Source organism: Malaclemys terrapin, chromosome 14 (assembly GCF_027887155.1).
Source record: "Malaclemys terrapin pileata isolate rMalTer1 chromosome 14, rMalTer1.hap1, whole genome shotgun sequence".
In the NCBI taxonomy this organism is placed as follows: domain Eukaryota; kingdom Metazoa; phylum Chordata; order Testudines; family Emydidae; genus Malaclemys; species Malaclemys terrapin.
In genome coordinates this window covers 24,531,898-24,557,602 of record NC_071518.1, presented here as the reverse complement: position 1 = coordinate 24,557,602, position 25,705 = coordinate 24,531,898, and the positions used below count along the sequence as shown (strand labels likewise).

The 25,705-nt window shown below is 44.3% G+C and overlaps 1 protein-coding gene across 4 annotated transcripts in view; it reads left to right on the top strand.

Annotated features, from left to right (window-relative positions):
- The window catches only part of MYLK3 (myosin light chain kinase 3), a 71,582-nt gene extending 45,877 nt beyond the window's left edge, over window positions 1-25,705 (top strand). For 3 of the 4 annotated variants that reach the window (XM_054049169.1, XM_054049168.1, XM_054049167.1), the window contains 10 exons: window positions 3,470-4,065; window positions 6,034-6,139; window positions 8,043-8,136; window positions 10,223-10,332; window positions 11,273-11,414; window positions 13,234-13,304; window positions 18,725-18,853; window positions 20,561-20,713; window positions 23,432-23,564; window positions 25,168-25,705. In XM_054049169.1, coding sequence (XP_053905144.1) covers window positions 3,470-4,065; window positions 6,034-6,139; window positions 8,043-8,136; window positions 10,223-10,332; window positions 11,273-11,414; window positions 13,234-13,304; window positions 18,725-18,853; window positions 20,561-20,713; window positions 23,432-23,564; window positions 25,168-25,239 — 1,606 coding nt within the window. In that variant the 3' untranslated portion in view covers window positions 25,240-25,705. The remainder of the gene's footprint in view (window positions 1-3,469; window positions 4,066-6,033; window positions 6,140-8,042; window positions 8,137-10,222; window positions 10,333-11,272; window positions 11,415-13,233; window positions 13,305-18,724; window positions 18,854-20,560; window positions 20,714-23,431; window positions 23,565-25,167) is intronic. The other variant, XM_054049170.1, reaches the window with a different exon arrangement.

Here is a 25,705-nt window from a genome sequence, read left to right as displayed (position 1 = left end):
TTCACATGATTGGAGCGCGGGAAACCCCCTGAACACAAGGGCTGCAAAGTGCAAAGGAAGTGTGTGTATTTGATGTCTAGATCAACTTCACACAAAATTTCATTTTAATCAGACTTAAAATTTACTCTGCATTTTTATTTTTAAATAACAATGTGAAAAGAACATGAATCTTCCTACACTTTATTTATGGAGGAGTTCGTAGTCAGAGTGCCTATATAGATACTTTTTGTATGTGAAGTCTGAATGAGTGGGCAAAATTCTGCACTTGGTTACATGGGTGCAGCTCTCATTGAAGTCAATAGGCCTGTACAGAAACATAAAAAGAACAGCGTTCCAATGCCTGGAATTGTTAGAGAAATGCCCAGGTTTCCCTGCCAAGTTTAGACTTGTCTAGATAGTCATAGCAGTGTTTGCTCTAAGCTGGCATCAGCTGACTTCTGAGCTTCTTAGCTACAGATTCTTAATACATTTGTCAAGGCTGATATCCCACTCTGGCACTTCGAGTGCAGAAGGTGGGGGCCCGCAGGGATTCTAAAAATTAATACTGGCCACTCCAGGCTTGTATTAAACTCCCAAGGTTACAGTTTTTCTCTGACCTTGGATGGGTAGATGCTGCCACCACCCAAGTGCAAAAACCCCTTTGAGAACCCAGGAAGGTGCACTTGAGAATTCCTTCCTGTGGGGTACCCTCAAGCCCTTTCAGCGCCCCTTCGCCTCCGAGGAAGAGCTGAGAAAGAAAACAAAGGAAATCAGCAGTTTCCACCAGCTAATTAAACAACATATACACAAACCTCTTAGGACCCAAAAATCCAATCCTGTTCTTAAAAAAGTGTAAATTTTATTAAAAACAAAAAGAAAGAAAATACATTTGGAACTTAGGCTTTTTGCTAGATTTAAAAAAAAAAACAATTACAAGGATTAAGCATCAAGATAGCTCTCTTGAGGTCCATCTTAAAGGTTACAAGCAAAACAAAAGCACCTGGGATTAGCACAGAAGAGTCAACAACAACAACAACAACAACAAGAAAACTGCAGGCAGATACAGGAATAATTCTCCAGGAGGAAGTGTCCAGAGGAGAGCTGATGTATGTATAAGACACAAACTCTACCTGCATTGAGTTCTTCTCATAGGATAATCAATCAATGATTTTTCCTCTTACCTTTTGCTTATACAATATTTTAGTTGCATTCTGAAAGGTAGAAACAGACACTGTACATTAAAATGTAGTGTGACTACTCTGCCTAGGGATGGTAGAACCTCTAAAGATCAGCTCCAACCACTTTGCTCAGCCAGCTAGTCTGACAGTTCATATAGTAAGATTGATTTCTCACGACAAATTAACTCAGAAATGAATTTCAAAACACCTGGTAGCCTCCTGGGGAAAGCCCTGCAGATTACAGTGTGATTTTACACTTCTGGTATCCCTGCTTGATTTTCATATCAAGGCCAGGGGTTCAAAACACTTGCTGGAGGATTCTCTGCACCTTGAGGTCTTTAAACCACGATTTGAGGTCTTCAATAACTCAGGCATAGGTTAGGGGTTTGTCACAGGAGTGGGTGGGTGAGATTCTGTGGCCTGTGTTGTGCAGGAGGTCAGACTAGATGATCATAATGGTCCCTTCTGACCTTAAAGTCTATGAGTAAGACATAAAAAAATAAGAGAGAAACCTAATCGCGTCTTCCTAGTCATTTCCTGACCTACTTACATATCTGGGGTTTCAAATTAGTTTCTAGGTATGATCTGGTGATTTTTCATACCTGGCCCAAAGCTTTTTACAGCATAGTTCCAGCCATGTCTCTGCTCTCTGGGAGAACAACACAGACAGACAAAGGGGAAGTTTTTCCCCCAATTTTAAAAAGTTCTAACCTTCCCACTGGCCCTTTTGATCAGGTGCTCACTCCCTTCCTTTTACCTGTGCAAGGAGACTTTTTAACCCTTTACAGGTAAAGCAAGTAGAGAACAACTACCAACAGGGATTTATAGCTAACATGCTGGCTGGGTGTCCATAAAATGGAGCTACCCCCTCCCCCTTTCATTTATCACAACATTATAAAGGGATCCTGCTTATAATGACAGTGAGATGGTAAAAATGAGAACAAAACTACAGACTTGTTATGCAAAAGATAGAAAAGGTTTCTTTTCAAGATCTTTGTTACAGAAGGTACAATACTTTTGAGGAAACTAGATAGGTGTTTCCTTTTCTAGGCACCAGAGATGTTCTCTGCCTGCAGTTTTATAGTCCCTAGGGCTCAACTTTACGGTCCTTACTGATGCCCAGTCGCTCCACTGAAGCCAGCTGCAGTACTCAGAAATGTAAGGCTGGAAGGGACCATGAGAGGTCATCTAAACCACCCCTCTGTGCTGATGAAGGACCAAGTATACCTAGCCCATCACTGGCAGGTGTTTGTCCAACCTATTCTTATAATCCTCCAGTTATGGGGATTCCACAGTCTCCCTTGCAGAGCCCGATCCTGCTGCTGTTTCTAAGTTTATTAATTCTATGAATATCTCTGACAGAACTTCAGACTATAGCAGGTTTTTTATAATCCCATTATCTCCAGTCAACATAAGCTTAATGAAAATGTTTAAAAGTTCCTAGTGGCAGGAATGCTAAAGGAAATAATATTAACAAAACAAAGGAGCCAAAAGATCTGAGGTGTACGACCTAACATTTTCAACAGCAGACTGTGGAAAGAGTAATATTCTATACCACCCCAGGAACGTAGACTCTCACACCTCAGCTCTCAGCTATAGCCAGGAGACTAGCACCCACCCACCCAGGTTTTTAAGAGCTAGCAGGTAGTTCTAATAATCCAGACCACCATTTTTAGCACTAAGTACAAAGGCTCCCCATCACAGAGGCACTGGTAAATGCTGGCGTAGGTATGATTAAGGCTACGATTATGTCACATTTGTCAAGGAAGTCACGGAATCCGTGACTTCCAGAGAGCTCTGTGACATTTTCTCTCAGCAGCTCCTAGCCGCCGGGCAGCAGGGGGATCCCAGAGCTTCCAGCTGCTGTGGGTTCAGGGCCCTCCACCCACCTCATTTTGTCAGGGCTATTTGTAGTAAAAATCATGGGCAGGTCATGGGCTTCCGTTAATTTTTGTTTTTTGCCCATGACCTGTCCATGATTTTTACAAAAAATATCCAGGACAAAATCTGAGCCTTAGGTCTGATATATTTTATGTCCAGCAGAGGGCAGACATCTATACAAGCTAGCATGTTAAAATAACTATTAAAATAAGATTTTGTGGGGACTGAGTCTCTTCAAAATGTTGTAAATTTATCCTGGAAGTATTGCTGAAGAATTGCATTTCCTTATTATCCTTAGCAATTTCAGTATCTGATATTTTTAGTGGGGATATTATTGCATAACTGGGATTTAAACAAAGTGTAAAAAAATATTTTCTGCTAATCTACCGAGGCTATATACCTGCATAAAAAGGAAAATGTTTGCTCTGCAGGATTTCCATCAATGTGCAGATGACTGACACCCAAGAAAAGATTCCAGTGGCCAAAGAAGGAAGCCTTGGTGATCACGGAGGTACAAGTTCCAAAGTAAAATCCCCTCTCTCCTCACCATTGGAAGTTGAAGGAGTTAAACATCTGATTGACAAATTTAAACACAATCCATGCCCTCCAAACACCAGAACTGACCCAGTTCAAGAAGTAAAAGGGGTGAAGCTTGCTAATAAACACAATGAACAGGAACCCAAATTAGGGAAGCCACAGATGCTATTGAACAAAATCTCAACTGATAAAAAGCCCCTAGAGAAATCAGAGCTAAAATGCAAGTCCATATCCTCTCAAAGCACAACTGAAAACAATACTAAAAAAGATCTTGGGGCCAAAATAAAAAGCCATAAAGAAACAACAAAGACAATGAAAGAATCCACAAAGGATGCTAGATCTGAATTAGAATTAGAATGTGTGGAATTAGAAAGCACATACGCAGGACAAAAAGAAGACAATGCAAATCAATGTATAGGAGAGGCCCCAGAAAATACTACATCAGTAGAAGCCAGCAAAGCATTTGGCAAGCAGGATGAAGTAATCATTGGTAAGTAGCTCACAATCATACCTGGAGACTTTTACTCTGAGAATTCTAGGGTACCTGCATATGTTATACACTATAATAGCTGAAACCATGCTCATTAGTGCTATTATCATAGTTTGAGAGCATTTATTCAGGCACCAAGCATACCCTTGGCTGCATCAGACAACAACTGTATTCACATTCATGGGACTTAATGTTCCTGTTCAGTTGCAGTCTCAGAATAAAAGTTCTTTTGGATTTTGGATTCAATGTAAAGGCTGTTTTGGAATAATAATCCTTTTAAAATAAAATGAGATGAAATGTTATGTATTTGAAAAAGGAGAGATACTTTTAAAGCTTTGTCAAGTATCAGGGGGTAGCCGTGTTAGTCTGTATCTACAAAAACAACAAAGAGTCTGGTGGCACCTTAAAGACTAACAGATTTATTTGGGCATATTTATGCCCAAATAAATCTGTTAGTCTTTAAGGTGCCACCAGACTCTTTGTTGTTTTTAAAGCTTTATATCTTTGAATAAAAGCCTTTATTATCATGTAAGATAAGGGGTGTGCAAACCACGCATTAATATTAGCAGATGAAAAGAGTGTAAAATATTGTAGGAAAGGTCTCATTTTGTCCCTAGTTATACCCCTGGCCATAAGTCTTTTTCTGGGCAGCACATGTTAGTGATCACACTCAGGTTGCTGCAATAACAGGAGTACTCTTTGCTGGCAGTGGATGGAGCATGCCCCAAAAGGTGTGCTGATCAAGATCTAGGTTCTACGGTAGTGGCTGATAGGTGCAAATATGTATGTGCAAATGGAATTTTAAGGTGTAATATACACTGTGCAGCCGTTTTACAATGAGCATGTATTAAATTAGTCAGTGACATCTTTGGCCCAGTCTCTCCCTGACTTTGCACAAAGAACTCCCATTGATGTCAAAGGGAGTTCTATACATAGATTGACTTTGGGATTTGGCCTTTATTTGGGTCATGCTAAATTGGATCAGCTACTTTATTGGGACATCTCCCCGGGGAACTGATTTCGTCTATTGATAATGGCAGTGATCGCTGCTACTGGGAGAGGCATTCTCCTGACACTGAATGAGTAAGTGGTTGTGAGTCATTAGGTGTTAAGTAGGCAGGGCCAGCTCCAGCATTTCTGCCGCCCCAAGCAAAAAAAAAAAAAAAAGCCGCGATCGGCGGCGGCAGTTCAGTGGCAGGTCCTTCGCTCCTAGAGGGAGTGAGGGACCTGCCGCCCCCGAATTGCCGCAGGTGCCGCCCCTCTCCCTTGGCCGCCCCAAGCAGCTGCTTGTTAAGCTGGTGCCTGGAGCCGGCCCTGTAAGTAGGTGCCTCACTCATGACATTTTACTCCTACCACCCAATGGAGACAGTGGGGCGACTCATATGCTTAAGTGCTTTGCTGGATGGGGGAACCTAGTAAAGTGAAAAGGTGGAAGAAAGATGGGAGCCTTATTAAATTCCAGGGTTTTTGTTTTGAATATTGCTAAAAGCAAATTGTTAACAATTGCCTGGCTGGATCTAAGATATCCTGAGTGCTCATGTTGCGCTCTGATATTCCCCCATACAGGCTGCTCACCCACAGCTGTGCTGAACAACGTTATGATGGGGGAGAACCATATTTGTGTTTGGATCTGCTCCAGAAAGCAATGTGGTACTGTGGTGATGAAGCCATTCTCAGTGGTCAGATTGGCTTTGGGGGGACTCTCTGAGGGACAGGTATATTTGAGATGGTGGGAGTATGATGAATGTTACCTTTGTTGAGGTGTAGAGTGAGTGAGGTGCCAAAAGGCGTACACCCACTACCAAGGTGGTACGGGCTTGTTTGTAGTTAGCTAACCTATCAGGTTGCCCTTGGTTGACATCTTGCTACAGCTGAACCTAGGAAGTGAAAATACTGTGGGGGATGATGAAAGTAACGTGCAATGATTTGTGGAAAACCAAATCAATGAATGAACTGTCTCCTGTGTAGATGACAGCCCTCCGCCTCCTGCTCCCTTTGAACATCAAGTAGTGAGCATCAAACAAACAGAGATAACAACGTGCTACTCAGTGTGCCGGCATGAAGTATTAGGAGGGTAAGTCTGTGGCTCTGTAATGCTGTGCAGTTAGCAACATCGCTGCAGTTGCTGAAATACACAGAAAAAGAGCTAGTAGGATGATTACAATTCCCCATTGCCCACGGAGTAACTACAAATACATAGTTTTCATTGGATGCTCATGGTGACACATATAGGTCTGCAGCTCTTAAATGACCATGTAAATGCATAGATTTATAAAGTTTAAGGCCAGAGGGGACTATGAGATTATCTACTTTGACCTCCTGTATATCACAGGGCATTAATATATTTGCTGCCATAGCATCCTCCCATTGCGCTGTTCATTTAACACCTTTCTTGCTGCTCAAGCTAGTCTCCATCCACGAAGATTAGCCCTCTCTCTGGGAGATGCAAGACATTCCATACATACAGCTCCCCCTCCCTCTAGAAAGTGGCCCAATGTCCAACAAAATCAAAACTGTCAGCTTCAGACCAGTCACACAAACAGTTCATCTCCAGTATTTCTGGCTTCTCTCGCTCAGGGAACCAGAAGGTTTTCAGAGAAAATCACTTGGACTCTTCTCTTCTTCAGCTCCCTTTCATGATCCCTGAAGTTTTCTATAATCTGTGTAGTTCTAGTTGATGCCATGTCATTGGTTCTAATGTGTGTCGTCAACCATTGGAGACTTGCCAGATGACTTCATAATCCTGACCAGTCTTGCAGTTTGACCAATGGAGAAAACTTCCATGGGAAGTTTGAGATTCACTGGCTGGCTAGTATTCAAAATACTGTTTTTAAAATCACTGAATAAAAACCTTCCTGTGGCATTATGAACTTTAACAGCTACCAACAAGAGTTCATTTTTCATTTATTTTGTAAAGTGCAGTTATGGTGAGAAAAGTGACTGTAATAAAGTCACTGCACCTTCTTACTTGGTGGATTTGGATAGCTGCTCACAGTATTGATTAAATAAGTGTTTGCTTCTCTCTGTTCCTGTTAGCCCTGCAGAACACTGCAGCTCTGAGCAAATGAGATGGATTCTTTTCTGGCTTGTGCATCCTCAGTAGAATTGTCAGCCATGTTCTAATTGCCAAGTCTTTATTGCTGGTGTGTGTGAGCCAGGCAGAAGATGACTTATCTTTCAGATTCCACTCTGTTTTTGCACAGCTGGAGGTTAGGAGAATCATTTCTTGGTTGGTACAACGATTAGATTTGACATTGAAGTCACTGAGCCACTGAATGCTGTTTCTAGAATAATTTTTCAGAGCCAAACAGCATGTTAAAGGGTGTTAATGGCTGAGTTTTCAAACTGACATTATTTTGACATGGCACCTAGGTGTCACTCACAAGGTGAGCACTTCCCTTCAGTCCTTTCAGTTTTCTGCACTTAGTTGTTATTTGGGACCGTATGATTTCCTGGTGGAGTTAAGTGCAAATATGCCCTAACAGGTCCAAGCATGATGGTGATGCAATGGCAGAAAAGATGGTGCTTAAAAATCATATGCGTGGGTGAGGTAGGAGACCATTTACATCACACAATAAATGTGTGCCCTGTAGTTATTGGCTTTAATGTAATTTAAAAAGTTACACGATCAGACCAGAAATATCCTTGTTAATATTCCCCACTATGCATCACCGAAGGACAGCAGGAGTGTAAAATTACAGAACCAAAAAAGAATATCAGCAGGTTACTGTGTCATTGTGTAACATAGTAATACAAATGGAGCATAATATTTTAATGTAAGAATTGAACAACTGGCTGGAAAGATAAAACTAATCCTTCATAAGCTGAGAGAAAGAGGAGATTCATGCTACTGACCACCTGATTCTGTTCACTTTGTACCAGGCTATTTTTAATCAATGATAAGAATAGTTGTTTGAAAGGCTTCTGCAGCAAGTTACTTTAAAGTCATTTTACTGTGTATTTCTCCGTATCAACAGGGGGCGTTTTGGTCAAGTTCACAAGTGCACAGAGGTGTCAACTGGTCTTAACCTGGCAGCCAAAATAATAAAAGTGAAAGGAGCAAAGGAAAGGGTAAGTATGGTTTTGTGAACCTCGATGGACAGACATTATAAATCTGGCTTATTACAAGCACCTGTGCATCGCTTTCCTCATTAAAGTATTTTCCCCACTCAATATTGTATCAAATATGACAAAACCAGCCTTAGTAAATATTTGCTTGAATCCTATATGACTGTTTGATCTGACCATGTTATTTTGGTGTTCACTAATGTAACCCTTCTGCCAGGTGAAGCCAGCAGCAACAAGGGCCGGGTTCAATATCTAGGGGTTCCTTTTCAACAATACAACACAAAACAGGCTCGAACCCCCACCCAGTGACCTGGGACAATTACACACCACCCCCTGGGCACCTCTAAGAGGCAATACAGAGTCTGAGTGTAGCAAAAACTTTTAATAAAAGGAGGGAATTAACTCTGTATTAATTTGGGAAAACACCACAACTAGGGCTCATAAACACAAACCCCCCAAGTAAGTTGGGCAGTGTCCTTTTCCCCTCAGGTCCAGCAACCCAAAAGTCCCTTAACATGCCCGTCCCTTCTCTGTACCCCATTCACAGTTGCTGTCCTTGGCCGGTGCAGAATTCACCTCCCACCCTGTGTGGAAGACGGGACGGGAGGTGGGATGTGTGTGCTTGGGCACTTGCTTGTCGCCCCAACAGCCGATTGTCATGCCTCTGCGGGGCTCTGCTCTGGCCCTCTCCACCAGCTTTTCTACTGGCCACTTGCCATGCCTCTCCACCTGCTGGTCACACTTCTCCACCAGCCTCCCTGCTGGTCGTGCCTCTCCGCCAGCTGCCCGCTTGCCAAGATGTCTTCAGGGCCCCACCCACACTTAACACAATCCTCAGTGATTTCAGCTGTTAGTGGGGGAGTCTCACTACTGGGGCACACTGGGCAGTCTCTTGCAAAAGAGACACTCCCCAAAGTAGGACTAATACTTAGACATAGGTATCAATGATTTCAACTCTGCAGTGTGTAACAAGACTCTCAATTGAGTCTAAATTAGGTCTTTTATTATACCATGGAGAGAGGAAGGATCAAATGGTGTCTAGGACCATTAAACAGGACTCACCCCAGCAGGTACTTGTACCTGTCCACACCCTCTCTCAACTCACTGGGCTTTGGAACCCATGTCCTCTGCCTAGCAAGTGCTGTTCAGTTAAGGGTGAGTCCCCTCCATTGGGGTATGGCAGGTACAGTTCTGTTGCCCTTGGTTCACAAACAAAGATAGCAACCCTTTATTACTCCTGCCCCAACACCGGCCACAAGTGATCATTTGGGCAAGCAGTCCCATCGTGCTGAGCATCTAGGCAGGTTGGGTGTGTCCATGCAAACGAGATCAGCTTCTGAAGTCTTTTTCCACAGCTCACCACTAGATGTCGGGGGAGAGCTCATCCAGACTCTGCTTACGCCAGGGGTTCTCAAACTGGGGGTTGTGGCCCCTCAGGGAGTCACGAGGTTATTACGTGGGGGGTTGCGAGCTGTCAGCCTCCACCCCAATCCCCGCTTTGCCCCCAGCATTTATAACGGTCTTAAATATATTAAAAAGTGTTTTTAATTTTTATGGGGGGGTTGCACTCAGAGGCTTGCTGTGTGACAGGGGTCACCAGTACAAAACTTTGAGAACCACTAGCTTACACTAACATTGGTGTGTGCAGGGAATCAGTTGCAGGGCCGGCTCCAGGCACCAGCGAAGGAAGCAGGTGCTTGGGGCAGCCAATGGAAAGGGGCGGAACGTCCGGGTCTTCGGCGGCGGGTCCTTCAGTCCCTCTCTTCCTCTTTGAGCTGCTGCCGACGTGCCGCCAAAGAGGAAGAGAGGGAGCGAAGACCTGTCGCTAAATTGCCACAGAAGAATGAAGCGGTGCGATTGAGCTGCAGCCGAAGTGCCACCGATTGGCTTTATTTATTTTTTTTCGCTTCGCTGCTTGGAGCGGCAAAAAAGCTGGAGCTGGCCCTGATCAATTGGCATGAATGTTTGGGGAATGGCTAATTTTTGTGTGAATTTGAATGCGCACAAGAGTGTTTGTGGTCATGCTCCAATAGGAGCATCTGCGTGTTGCTAGTCACTATTCGTTATCTTCCTGTTTGTAATGTTTCAGGAGGAAGTGAAAAATGAAATAAACATCATGAACCAGTTAAATCATGTGAATCTGATCCAGCTTTATGACGCTTTTGAATGCAAGAACAACCTCACCTTGATCATGGAATAGTAAGTTAAAATAATATTAGGAATCGTCAGCTCTTTTGAACTCGATGGTTGCTCAAGCCGGTAGTAGAAATGGAGAAAAATACATTGGGGAGGGCGGAAGGGGGATACTATGAGTGTTTCCCAACCTGGGTGAAGGCTTCTTTCATTTTAAGAAGCAAACTCTGTAAGAGAAAATCACATATTTGAGAATATCAGAACTTAAACAAATGGTAAGAATACCAGCTGTATTCCAGAGAGTATTGAGGGGTTTCATACAGGTCTGTTATTAAGAGAAGAACATCAGTATGTTTCATTTTTCATTAGTGGGGGTCTGGCCCATAGACACAACACAACTGCATTTTCTATATGAACTGTATCTAACAAAAACAACAAGGAGTCTGGTTCACAAGGATGCATCCGAAGAAGTGAGGTTTTAACTCACGAAAGCTTATGCCCAAATAAATCTGTTAGTCTTTAAGGTGCCACCAGACTCCTTGTTGTTTTTGTAGATACAGACTAACACGGCTACCCCCTGATACTTGTATCTAACAAGTTATATAAGGGTACGAGGGTTAAATTAAAAAATAGCAGAGGGAGAGGGAACTGAAGAGAGACAGAGAAGAGAGAAAACAATTTGTTTTTTGGAGAAGTTAGAAATGAAAAAAAGGAAAGATTTTGATGGAGAGGTTCATAACCGCTGTTCAAAAAGTCAGGAACTGCCTTTGTATCACCAGCAGTCAGAATGTTTGGAGATACTTTGGGGAGGCTAGAACTGAATGAACAGAGAGAGTGCGAACAAGAGTAGCAGGACAGAAACAAAGGTTCAGATTTTTAAAGGGTCTTAGGCACCTAAAGATGAAGATGGGGCATAGGGGGATTTTCCAAAGTGCCTAGGCATCTAACTCCCAATCTAATGAGGAATATGTGTATTTTTTCACATTTCTCTTTGTCAATATTTTAGTGTTGAGGGTGGTGAATTATTCGACCGAATCACAGATGAAAACTACCATCTAACTGAGTTGGATGCAATCCTTTTTACCAAACAAATATGTGAAGGAGTCCACTACATACATCAGCAGTATATTCTCCATTTAGACCTGAAGGTTAGTAGTTACAGATCTCAGGTCTTTGGCTAAACTGTACGTTGTGCTGTATGGAGAGTCTGTATGTATGGGAGCTGCAAATAGAGGGTATTTTCTCTTCCTCTTACGTTATCTTGTAATGAAATAAACTAATTTAGTTCAGTGGCCACAATGAATTAACCCTAGAAAATTCATTTTTTCTTTAATATTTAATCTTTTCTTAAATTTGATAGCTTATTTTAAAGATGATTAAATAAATGGCAGGTTCCTCTGCTTTTACAGCTTTCAGATCAGAAGCTTTTCATAGCTGTGTAGAATTGCAAAATAGAGGGTTTAGAAGCCCCTCTATTTGTGTTATAAGACCTGTCCTCTCTTTTGCTTCTTCTCATGTTTGTCCTTGTCTGTGTCTCCCACTGACAGCCTGGAAATGAGCCATTATAAACTAACATGGTCTAGTGACCATTCTCCACTAGTTCTTTGCGCATAGGGACTATCATTTTCTATATGTTTATATAGTGTCTAGCACAATGGTAGCCCTATGTGGTTGATGTGCAGTTGCTACTGTAATTACAGCTGGTTGGAAAGTGTGTTGTGGATGTTTTGGTTTGTGGAAAAAATTGTTATTTTTTGTTGAAAACCCCCAAACTTGAAAATCATTTAAATTGTTTTTGATTTTTCAATGAAAAGCTGGAATTATTTGCAGAAAGGATCCACTTCCCATATAGAACTTCCTTTAGTTGAAAATCCAATTTTCTTTACAAAAGCTGTTTCAATGGACATTTTTCCAAACGCCCCAACTGCAATATCCATGTGAAATAATTATAATATTTATAATAAATATAATACTTAGACCTGGTCTTGTGAGGTGCTGAGCCTTTCACAGCTAGGTGGCTTCCCAGTAACTCTCCATTAACCTCCTGACAAGTGAGACTGCAAATGTCATCCAAAAAGCAGACACACATTTAATTTTGATGGAAAAGCTTAGCTGTAATAGGCTCATTCCTTGTTTGCATTCCGGTCTCTCAAGATACTGCACTTGCTTGAATAAGCCCAGTGTTATAGCGTCTGCCACCTGGCTTGCTAAACCATTCCACACAAAGGTGTCCATTCAGTCCTCCCCTTTCAATTACGTTATGTGATACCTCTGCTATAGCAAAATCTGGGAAAATAGTTACGCCCCATGGCAGCAGTAAGGAATGAAATCCCTGCAGGCAAGATCCAAGCCCACACATTTTACTGAGCCAATTAGGAGGATGATGGGGCCCAAAAATCACCCTCCCATGGTAATAACAGACTGCGGGGAAACGTTGATCTCAATAAATCTCTGAATATTTTCCCCTGCTTCTTTTGCCACATCATTGATTCTCTCCCTTTTAAGAGGAAAAATTAAGGGAGCATTTCAACAAGTGATCTGTGGGTAACATTCCCAACTAGACTTATAGAGTAATTTTTCCTATACAAGCCCCCCAGGCACCCCATAACCATCCCATGAACCATGCTGTCCTTTACCACAATTGGGCTCAAATATATATTTATATCAGTATAATGGAATTCTACACATAGTGCCAGGCTAGAACAGAGCCTTAGGAAATGAATGGAAAAAATACAACCACCATTGTAGTAAACCACATAAAGGTGAGATTGACATATGTGACTGATAGGTTCACTGCTGTGAACCAACAAAGAAGTGAACGAGCATTGTTTTAAAATTTTTTCTCTGAAATTGTTTTGTATCTTTGCACTTCAGGTCATGTTTCTGGCTACTCTTCTTGTTAGTGTGTCTCATGTGCAATTTCACTTTCATTTATTTAACTAAAAATATACTTTTTTCTTTTTCTAGCCTGAAAACATATTGTGTATAAATCGCACTGGAAACCAGATTAAAATTATTGACTTTGGTTTAGCTAGGAGGTAAGACAGTTCAATTATGAGCCACTCAAAATCCATTGACATTTTCTTTTCTTTCATTCTTGTGATCTGTTTGTTCACACATTTCAGTGACTTTAAAGTGATTTTGAAATATGAAGGAGCAAAGCAATATGCTCCTCGGGCATGAATTTGCAGCTTAGCGCACTAACTGTCATATTGTCCTTTCCAATGATGTTTTTGCAGGCTAATGTTGTATTAGTATTCTAGTTTACACACAATAATGTCTCAAATGGAGTTTTTATTCCAGCGACTCCAGGAAGTCCATTACAGACTTCACCTTTGCTATTGATTTTATATGGAAGGAGCTCAGATTCTGCGGTGCGGGGCCTCAGTCTAAAACCCCCAAGACAGATGGTTGTCCGCAAAGTAAAATGCATGACAAAACTATCCCATTTGAAACAGGCATACAATGGATCAGCTCTCCACCCCTCTCCCCCCTTCCCCCAGTCTCTATCCCTCATCTGCCACAGTGTCTGCTTCTCATGGATGAGGGTAAGGGATGAGAGTGTATAGAAGATTAGCCAGGAGTTTGCAATCTGAAATGGCTGCAATATGGAGAATGCAGTTTTGGCCTTTATGCACAAAGGTATCAGAGAGCAGGGCAGTAATGATTCCTCTTTTGGCACTGGTGTGACTGCACCTGGAATATTGTTTTCACTTCTAGGAATCACATTACCAGAAAGATATTGCTTAATTGGTAGAAGCTGAGAGTAGAGCAATAAAAATGATCAGGGAGCTAGACTTAAGAAGAAAGGCAAAAAAGATTAATATGGATAGCTTGGCTAAAGGACAGCTAAGGTGAGGCATAACCACCTATAAATATGTAGTGGGTAAACAGCAAGGGGAGAGAGAGGAATTAGCTGGTCCAGTTAATAGTGGTGAAACATGGAGTAACGGAATGCAATTAAGGGAAGGAAAATGCATGCTCAATTTGAGCCTAACAGTGAGGGATACTAAATTGTAGCAAGGCCATCCATGGAAAACATAGAAGCCCCATGTCTTGGGGCATTTAAAATTAGAATGGACAAAACACTAGAGAATGTTCTAGAACACTTCTGCAACAGCAGGGAGAGGGACTAATAGGAGGCTTGACAAGTGTTTTCTTTGTCAAACTCCTATGAATGTGTCAAGCAAGGGATGTACCAATGCTCACTTTCTGTTGCTCTGGTTTAACATAGTTCAGTATTTAAAGGCTGTGAGACATATAGACAGCATCATATGTGAGCTGGGGTCCAGTTTTTACACTGGTCATTTACATCAGCCAAATGGTACAGGATTTAACACCTCTCACGTGCACATGGTTAGAAGGAGGCCTGGTTGCTTCTGTGCCTGCCCCAGGTTGGCATGTGGGGGAATACTCCCTGATCACCATTTCACATACTCTCCCTAAGACTAGGAGGAGAGAACAGAGCTGTTAAGGGCCAATGATATCCTTGGTTCGGGAGTGGGTCCCTTACCATAGGGAAGGTTTCTGCAAAACAGCCATGGAGACTGTGAAAAAATCCCTTGGTCTATGCCTGGGTGGGTGGCAGCTATGATCTGCTAGCTCTCGTCCCTCTCTCCAGTTAATATGAAACTACATTTAAAAGGAGCACAGCTCCTTTGAGAGTCTGGTATTACAGAGTGGAGCAAGTGACCACGAGTTTGTAATAACAGAATAATAGTTAAGTCCTGCGGAAATGTTAACTTAATTCTGTAGGGAGAGATGATTTGATTAGGTAAACAACAGGTCCTGGTTTACATCAATTCTATGCTGACCCAGTTCTCTTGCAGGGCCGCTCGTATTCTGACCACTTTAACTTAAATAAAAACCCAGACCCAGCCTTCTTTCCTGGTCCTCAGGGGTTTGACAGGCCTTGCTATTTCCATTGCATCTATGTTTTGCCCTCACTTCCACTGAACTAGAGGAAAGCCAGTGGGTAAAATCTTGGATCCATTGCAATTAATGGCAAAATTCCCATTTACTTCAGTGGAACCTGGATTTCTCTAAACAGTTCTAAAATAAATTGTTGACCCTTTGTTTCACCTTATGAAGTATTACCAGCATTAGCCCTGCTTTGACCGGATGATACATAGCTGTTGTGCCAAAGGAAATTTTATGTAAACATTATATCTTAATCCATAAGCTGTTCTTTCATTTTGCAAGCATTTTGATTTCTTTTTGTACCTCCAAAGAGTTGTCCAGAAGCGGCTCAGTGAGATAGATGATGTTTTTATCCTAGTCAGTTTGCCCTCATCATTATGACTTTGCCTATTATTACATATATGCAGTGACCAGAAAAGAGGGTCCTGTTTAATATACAGAAAAAAAAATAATATGGGGGGAAAAGCATAAGTAGCTATGAAGCATGATCCTCTTTCCTAAAGGAAAAAGCAAAAGGCGAGGGATATTTGAGTGGAAACAGGAGTCACTGATGTGTGGGCATGAGTTAGTCCCTCCCGAGAAGAAAGCAACAACTTCTTATGGTAGTATAATAATAATATTTACCTAAAAAATTATTTTCTAAACATTGTGGGGTCCTCATTATACAAACCTGTGTATTTCAGCTCGAATAACTTTTTTCTTTAAAAGGATTTTATAAAAATAGAAAAAAATGTACACAAATAAAGTTACAGCTTTAGGGAAAGGGGTGCCCAATAGAAAAGGTTTCATTAAAGGCAGTTTGGAAACATGCAAGAAGTAGTGTTTTAAAAAACAACCACCATTTATGGCCTGATCTTACTTGTTACACAGGCAAAATTTCCATTAACTTTAATTGGAATTATTACTGAGTGACGACTGCAAGACTGTGCCCTTCCTTATATTAACTAGCAAATTATTAACATCTTTCACTTCCTGCAAAACCATCCTGCTGGTTACTAAAATCAAATAATGGTCCCTTCTCAGGGTTCCATCTGGGCATTTATACTGTGCTCATAACCAGAAGCGTAGCTAGTGGGGTGCAGGGGAAGCAGCCGCTTCCCCTCAGCACATTTTTTAAAAGCGGCGTCTAAGCAGGGCCGGCCGCGCCTAAAAGGGCCCCGCAGCTGTCCACCGCTCCCCTATCTCACTTCCCACTCCTCCCCTCCCCTGAATGCTCTGCCCCCCTGCTCCTCCCCCTCCCCTGCTTCCCGCGAATCAGATGTTCGCAGGAAGTCTGAAAACAAGCAGGGGCAGGCCGGCAGCAGCAGGTAAGCTGGGGTGGGCGGGGGGAGTGGGGGACACGAGGAGGAGGGCTCCGGGGAGGCGCAGTGTGGCCCAGTCCGGCCCTGGCGGAGCGGCTCCCACCGGCCTTGGCCGGCCCCGGCTCCGGCCCCGGGGCACTGGCCCCGGTTCCGGCCGAGTGCGCCGGCCCGGTCCTGGTCCCAGCCCTGTCCAAGCGGCGCCAGCCGAGCACCCCTGGCAGCTCCGGCCCAGCTTGGCGCCGGCCCCAGCCCCAACCCTAATGGTTCCGGCCCGGCTCAGCTCGGGCCTTGGGGTGCCGGCCCCGGTTCCGGCCGAGCGTGCCGGCCCGGTCCTGGCCCTGGCCCAGTGTCGCCGACCGAGCACCCCCGGCCGCGGCGGCTCCGGCCCCAGCAGCTCCGGCCTGGCTCGGCTTGGGCCCCAGGGCGCCAGCCCCGGTTTCGACTGAGTGCGCCGATCCCAGCTCCAGCGGCTCTGGCCCACCTCGGCTTGGGCCCCGGGGCGCCGGCCTGGCCCTGGCCCTGGCCGAGTGGCGCCGGCCAAGCACCCCTGACCCCAGCAGCTGTGGCCCGGCTCGGGCCCCAGGGTGGCAGCCCCGGTTCCTGGAACGCAGCTGGAGCCGTGAGGCTCTCCCCCCACCTCCACCATGAGGAGCCCTCTGGCCTCCCCGAAGGCTGTGCCTGCTGCTCCACTGGGGGGAGCCGCCAGCCCCAGCTAGCCCTCGCCGCCAGCCCACTCTGCCTGAGCCCCTGCTGGGGAGGAGGGACAGCGAGCCCGGCACTTGCTCCCAGCCCAGGAGGAGACGAGCTGGAAGGAAGCTCCCCGCCTGAGCCACAGGGACAGACTCTGTTCCCCATGGGAAGCCGGCTCCTAGGTCGCACCGGACTCAGCAAGAACCAGCAGAGCTGGCCTGTACCCGGACCTTTCCCCCCGGACCGAGCCCCTCTGAGGGGGGGGGGTGCAGCATGGTCGCAGCGTGGCTGGAGGAGCCAAGCGGGTGGGGGCGCGGCGCGGCTGGAGGAGCCAGCGGGAGGGGTGCGGAGTGGCCGGAGGAGGAGCCAAGGGGGGGGGGCGCCTTTTTTATGGTTGCACCCCTGCACTTAGGACCTGGCTACAACACTGCTCATAACTCTGTGATCTGAGCACTTTTACACAGTGAATTATGGTTTGGGGTGCTGCTGAGCAAAATATCTCCAAACTTGCCTAAAAATGGAAGTTGATTCAGTGCATCTTCTGGACAACTTTTGCTCATGAGTCTCCTCTGGAGCCCAGCAAAAGTTTAAAGTTGCCCTCTCTTTGTGAAGGTAAAAAATCCATTACAATCTATATACCTCTCTTTGTGGAAAGCTTGTCGCCACATGGGGGCGTGTAGGTTACACTACCATGTACTTGCAACGTGAATTAAGCCCTGTGTCTGCCAATTTGAGGATTGAGGATGGAGCTTGTCTCTCTCACCAACAGAAATTGGTCCAATCAAAGATAGTACCTCACCCACCTTGTCTCTCTAGTTTGAGGATGATTTCTTTAGAACTTGTGCCAGAGATTTCTCACTCAAACATAATATCTATAAAAGTGACAGAGGTTGAGTTACATGTGCCTGAATGTTAGCTATTCCAATTTGACTTTTTTCTGCAATAACACACAAAACCAACTGTAGTGCCCTCAGCCTATTTCATCCACATCTGTTCCTGTGACTTGGATTGATCTTATTAGGTAAATCATCACAATGGGGCATACAGAAGTTTGCAGAAGACATGGCAGTGATTCTAATGTAATCATGCAACTTTTAGTTGCAACCATATTTTTATTGTCCTGAGTCCTTCTCCTGCCATACTACCATCTGTCTAAATTAGGAAAATTAAATGATGGATAATGAGCTGTTTATGACTGTGACTTTCTGAATTGAAGCAGAGTGCCAAAGTTAGAATATGCACCAAGAGATTGATTCACTAGAGACAAAAAGTTAATACAAATGATTTAGTTTATTTGATTTTGTTCAGATTTAAATGGCTGATTCACTTAAACATTTGATCAAACTAATTGGAAGTGACTGTGAATTATAAAAAACTCTCTGTGGGGATGCACAGACTGAAATTCTGCATCCTTGAAGACTTAGATATAGAATGTACCTGTCCGGCTTTGCTACAGTATGAAAAATATGACAGTTCTTTTTGCAAGTGTGCAGTGCATGTACTTAGTCTGCTGTCAGTGCTGATGCCCCTTCTTGTTTCTGCTGAAGGTATAAACCTCGTGAGAAGCTGAAAGTTAATTTTGGCACTCCTGAATTCCTGGCTCCCGAAGTGGTGAACTATGACTTTGTTTCGTTCCCAACTGACATGTGGAGTGTAGGCGTCATCACGTACATGCTGTGAGTAAGCCTCTGTGTGGGTCATAGCCATGGCATCATATGCTCTGTAAGAAAGGCCAATGGAAGGTATTTGCAGAGCTGGAATGCAGCCGATTCAGAGATTCCCATCTAGGGAGTGTGTCTTTCTTGTTGCACTCACTTCATTACCCAAAAGAGAGAGCCAATGAAAGTGAACGTCACTGCTACACAACTTGAAATACCTGAAAAACAATCAATCTTCATTCTAAATACTTAAACCCTCTGCTTTCTCTTTGCCTTCTTGGTGTCTAGTTAATAAAAACAAAACAAATAATTTCATTTACTCAGACAAGGTCTAATCAGTTATCCGAAACGTAACAGAACTTCTGCTTTCAATGAGTTATTGGGGTCCCAGACTCAGGGCCGGCTCCAGGCACCAGCAGACCAAGCAGGTGCTTGGGGCAGCACCTGGAGGGGGGCAGCGCGCCGGCCGGTCGGGGAGAGCGGGGCCCCGGCCCGGCTCGCCACCTTCCCCCTGGCGCTCCCGCCGGTCGGGGAGAGCGGGGCCCCGGCTGGGCTCGCCGCCCTCCCCCCGGCGCTCCGGCCGGTCGGGGAGAGCGGGGCCCCGGACGGGCTCGCCGCCCTCCCCCCGGCACTCCGGCCGGTCGGGGAGAGCGGGGCCCTGGCCGGGCTCGCCGCCCTCCCACCAGCGCTCTGGCCGGCCGGGGAGAGCGGGGCCCTGGCCGGGCTCGCCGCCCTCCCCCCGGCGCTCCGGCCGGCCGGGGAGAGCGGGGCTGCGGCCGGGCTCGCCGCCCTCCCCTGCCACACTCCCCGCCAGGGGCCGGGGGCAGCGGGAGGCTTTTTTGCCTGGGATGGCAAAAAAGCCAGAGCCGGCCCTGCCCAGAGTTATCTTTTCATTTAAATCAGGCCCTTGGGAACCTGATCCAAAAGGACTTTTGCACCCAACACTCACACAAGAGTTATTCCTGCCCTGTGGGGAGTTACTTCCTGGGCCTGAAAAATTCACTTCACATGGGATTGTATTTCTTTCCTGGAGTTTAGGCTGTGGGCCATTGGGGGAGTACGGGGGGCGGGGGGTCATCTCTACAGGCTCTCTTCCTACACAGCATCACAACATTTTTTTGTAGCTGTTTTCAATGGCCTGGGTCATTTTTTATTTAAGTTTATGTAGAAGCCGGGGGAAAAAAATGTGTATGTGAATCCAGTCATAAATTATTGAAGAAACAAATCTGGGCTTAGAGACTAATTGAAGAAAATATTTTTCAAACAGTATTTTAATCCAGAGTAAATATGGATTTAGGCCTCAATTCAGCACTTGTGTGCATGCTTAGCTTTAGGCAGGTGAGCAGTCCTATTCTTCTCTGACGAAGCAGTTGAGCATGTGCTCTCATCGCATTGAATTCAATTCCTTGGGCGTCCATTAACTCTGACCCCTGAGTTGGCTGAGTGAGCTGCAAATGGGCAATGTGAAGCATTCCTTCCCTCCTGACTGAGCTTTATTGTGCCACTGACCTAGCCCCACTGACATGAGTAGTTAGAGACTGAGCCAGGTACCCAAGCCCCACCATAGCAAATGTTGCACTGGCCTTTCGGACAGTATCTAGCTGGAACCCTCTTTTCTATGTGACTGGTGTGATTCTAAGCAACAGTGAGGATACGTAGGAGAAAAACATGTTTCCCATTATTAGCTGTCCATTTCTCTCTCTCTCTCTCTCTCTCTTTTTAAAGGCTCAGTGGCTTATCGCCATTCCTAGGAGAAACGGACGCAGAGACAATGAATTACATAGTGAACTGCAGCTGGGATTTTGATGCAGAAGCATTTGAAGACCTCTCAGAAGAGGCAAAAGACTTTATTTCCAAACTCCTTGTGAAGGAGAAGAGGTATCTTCTTCTCTGTTTGCCACGGCAGTCCTACATTTAGAATAAGTCCTTGCTAGCTAAATGTATGTATGGCAGCCAATCACTGAAAGTTAGTGCCATGACTTTTCTTTTGCCACGTTCATGTCTACCAGGCAGTTCTGTAGTGACACAAACCTCATTTTTTAAAAGAAAAATGTCAATGTATTTCAATCAAGGTAAAGGCTCTCCCAGTAACTGTGCCTGTTGCAAGAGAGGTTAAGCAGAGGAAATGTGGAATCATTTGTTTTGTTTTAAGAAAAACCTTTCACATACGTCCGGGAGCTAGTTTTGTCCTCCCTTTGGCTTCTTTATAAGCATTGATACAAACTGCAAAAATGTCTCTCAAAATACAAAAGGTGATTTGTAGCAGCTGCAGTTATGAAAGTGACATAATTCCCAATCTAAGTGCCTTCCATACACTGGATTGGTACAAAGAACCATCTGGGGCCTAATTCTGCTCTAGGAGTCATACGCTCAGCTCCCATTGAAGTCAAAGGGAGCTGTATACGTGGTATTGCAGGACAGAATGTGGCCCAGCTTGTCAAATACTGATGCCGAATGAAGTTACAGGGGCCTCGTCTTCCTTTGATGAACATGTGTCCAGTGACTCCTTCTACCAGTAATGGAAATGTTTCACATTGTTCTAGGAGAAAATTGTCAACAGGAACACTTAGAACCCTGGCTTTTTCCAGACTGTCAGCCAGTGGTGCTGGAACCCTTTTAATAGTGGGGGTGCTGAAAGCCAGCACCCTTACCACTGTCCGTATCCCCCCCCAGCTGGGGCCAGGAGCAGTGCCATGTCTCCAGGAGAGGGAGACCCAGACAGGGGACAGCAAAGGCTGGGGGGGGCCCGCAGCCGGGACCTCTCATGTGGGGCCAGTAACAGAGCCTCGGCCACGGGGCCAGCTGCCAGGACCCTGGGAGCAGAGCCCCACGAGTGGGGGGCCAGGTGCAGGGCCCTGGGCTCCAGGCCAGTGGCCGGGGAGCAGGGCGTGGGGCCAGTGGCTGGGACCTGAGACCCGGATGCAGGGCCAGGGAGCAGAGTCCTGGGGCATGGGGCCCTGGGCCAGGAGCAGGGCCCTGGCACGGAGACCCAGGCATGGAGCCAGCGGCCGGGTAGCAGGGCCAGGACCCAAGCCCCAGGCTGGGGAGAGGAGGCCTGGGCCCAGGGTCAGCAGTCCCGTGTAAAAATGTGGGGGTGCTGCAGCACCCCCCACACCTATAGTTCCCACGCCTATGCTGTCAGCTAACCTATGCAAATGAGATTTAATAATAAAGTTCTTAATACTAACTTGTCAATGAAAGTTAAGACGGGCATTAAAGTGGAAGGGTAATTGTCATCTAGTGGACTTGAGCAGAGGGCTAAGAGTCAGAAGACAAGGCGTCTGCTCCTGACGGTCACTGACTTGCTGTGGGATCTTAACTTCTGAGACTTCCATCTGTAAAAAGAAATTAGTAATGCTTTAAGGTTGTGCAGAGCACTTAGAGATCTGGGGATGAAAAATGCTATTTAAGGGCAGATGATTGTTTATTATTATTATAAGCAAGCAGCATTGTTGGATCTGCCAGCTGCTCACTAGGCATAATGGGAGGCTGTGGTTCACTCTTTTGGAGAAAGGGGAGTGACCAGTCCACAGCAAACCCTTCCCTCCTGAGACAGTTGGGGATGACCTGTGCAACAGCTTGTCCTAGCTCCTAGCACGTTCTTGTTCACCAGGAGGGATTCTGGCTGGCTGCTCACATTATGCACAAGGCTGATAACCATCAATTCTGTTGACACCTTTTTCCTTGAGTGGCAGGAGCCGAAGGCAGGACTTAGCCCTATCTTTTCACATTGAAGTTCAAAGGCAAGTTCAAATTAAAAAAAAATAATTGCACAAAGGAGCCCCAAAAAGAAAAGATCCAGGATTTTCTTGTACTCAAGAATGTGTTTTCAAAGGCTCATGGAAATGATCTCCTATTGAGCACCTTGTTGATTGTCTACATACTGTAGTTATTTTTATTACAATTAAATTATGTTTCAGTTATAAATCAGCCTTTTGGCTGTCACATCTCCAAAGTACTGAACCCAAAGACAAGCTGTGTGCAGCTAGTTGAATCTGAAACAGAACCTGTAAGTTTCCAGCCAGCTGCAGGGAGGAATACTTGAAAGCCATACCTTTTGTTTACACATGGATGCTCTCATTAGTGCTAATTGACTTTTGTGGGCATCTGTGATCCTCCTTAAATATACAGAAGGGAATGCTCTTGCATTGTCAGGGGAGATGGACTACATAACACCACAAGTTAATATCTCTGTGTTCTTTGATGCTCTTGGCACAGTCCTACATAAATGCCATGTGTTCTACCATTCACATTCCAAAATCACATCCAAATAATAGAGCAACAAGGCTACACAATACTCAGGCATAAACCCAAGTGCAGAAGAACCTAAAACACCTCTAAGCACCACATAGTCCCACCTGGAGGGTAGGAGTGAGAATTGGTCTTCATGCAGGCTCTCTGTGCTGAGATACCTGGCAGCTACAAAGGGCCTTTTACTTTACTTTTATTTTCATTTAGAAAAAACAGCCTTTCACATGTGGTATCAGTGAAGAGCAGCTGAACCCTTCCACTGCAAGCAGACAAGGAGATTCTGTGTAAATCGCAATAGTGGTAGCAACATTTACAGCACAGCCCTTCACAAATTTTATTTTCTAGTTGCAGGATGAGCGCAGCACAGTGTCTGAAACACGAGTGGCTAAATGATCTGCCTGGCAAAGCCAAGAAATCCAAGTTTTGCCTGAAGTCCCAGTTGCTGCTACGGAGTTACATGGCTCATAGAAAATGGAAGGTAAATAGACAAAGTCTGTCATTATTTCCAAAGAAGAGTGATTGTACTAGTTCAATGCAGGCAGGGCCCTTATTCCTTCTTTGTCATAGTCCTCTTCTAAACATGGAGATCTTCCTTGCAATATGAATTTGGGAATTATATTTGCAGTTATAGATTTGAATGTTCACTTGCTCTTTTAAGTCACGGCATCTCTGAGTTTAGATACTTTGTTTCTAAATTTTTACTCTTATTTCTTATTGGTGTTTCAAAAAAATTAGGTGTAAAATTCCAGGGATTCAAAGGCTTCAGACACTGTTTATTTTATGTTAAATGTGTAACCTTCCAAGCAAAAGCAGTTACTTTTCAGTTGATATAGTTGCATTAGCCTGTCTTCAATGTATAGGAAATATTGGAATGATACAACAGAAGGCTATTTTGTGTAGTATTCATCGCAAAGGTCTAGGTCCAAGCAAAACCTGAGTTCAAATCCATTCTGATTCCCTCGTTCACTGTACAACCTTGGGAAAATTACTTGACCTTCTTGTGTCACAATCCAGCCAGATGGAAAATTACATACTTTCAGGACCACTGATAATCTCTTGCTAATTCTTGAACCATTCTCAGTAAATATGTAGAAATTTCCATAAACGGTGATCAATAATCATACTCTGCAAAGGAGGGACACAGCAACCCTGGAAGATTTAACCTATAGGAAGAGGATGAACTCGAACCCAGTTTTTACACACTGGTGAGAGTAGCAAAACCTTGCTAATGAGTTAGACCTTGAAGACCAAACTTCGTTTACTTGCCCAGACTCAAGAATTACTGCTACTTGTTGCATTTTAAAAATGTCTTCATCCCAAGCTATTTTATTACACATTTGCTAACAGATGCATACAGCCTTTTGTTCATTGTATAAACACTCTTTTACAGCCACAAAAAGTATTCTCTACTACAAAGCATTTCATGATTCCCAATGGAGAGGATTCAAGTGTCACTCTTCTAGCATTATTAACATTACACTAATCATAGCTGCTTTTCCTTTGATCATGTTGACACCTTGGGTCCCTAAAATGTTATAATTAATGTCTGTTGCCTGTGAGTTGGTAACACGCTGGCTATTATCCAGAGACAGGAGATTAACCTATTTAATCCATTATGGCTGTTCCTATGACAGTTTATTTACAAGACTCTCCTGTGAGAAAGGGGACTGTGTTATTTTAAATGTAACCCTGATTTAATTAGTAGCTACAGAAGAATGGAGGTGTACTTAGAGCTCGTTGGTTTCCTGAAGACTGACAGGTGCAACAGATGTGAAAACTGATGCTGATTAGTTCCTCCAATTTCACTAAGGCTACAAATGTACCTCAGAAACTTCATGAACCTTCCACTCCCACTACTTTTCAGTTGACATAGTTACATTACCCTTTCTTCAACGTGTAGTCAATATTGGAGTGACACAACAGAAGGCTGTTCTGTGTAGTATTCAGTGCAGAGGTCTGGGAGCTAGAAAAAATCTGCTTTTACTATTCAGAGTCCCTTATTGAAAAACATCAGTGTTAATTGCAAAGTATGCTTTGGCTCAGTTTATGCTCACATTTCGGTTTTTCTGTTTCGTTCACAGAAACATTTCTACGTGGTAGCTGCTGCCAATCGGCTGAGAAGGTTTCCGAGCATGTCTGTCAACCTTGCCTAGGCTGCTGTGGAAGAGCTATAGGCATTAGAGCTAGAGATGAAGCAGAGAGACAAGGACTGGACGTTTCTCTCTCTTCCCCCACCACTTCTGCCACCCTCATGTTATGTATCATGCGTGTGTTTAGGTACCAGCACTGCCTCAGAGCACAACATAGAATGAATTTTACTCATCTTTATAAAACAGGGGTTTCCATAGTTCTGTTTTACAAGCTCTGAGCTGCTGGACATAGTGATACATAAATATTCCTGATATAACTCCACTTATAGCTATGATGATATGCTCATAATTAGCAGCTAAGTTCTTTGAGTGGGACCCATTTTGTTTGGAAGTCTTTGATTATTTATATAAATCCAAAGGGTGGAGTATAGCAGCAAGCACCTGGTCAGCAGCAGTGGGATACCTTAAGACTTTCTATCTTAATGAGATGCCATACTATCACTTTTAGGGAGTTGCCACAGTGGAGATA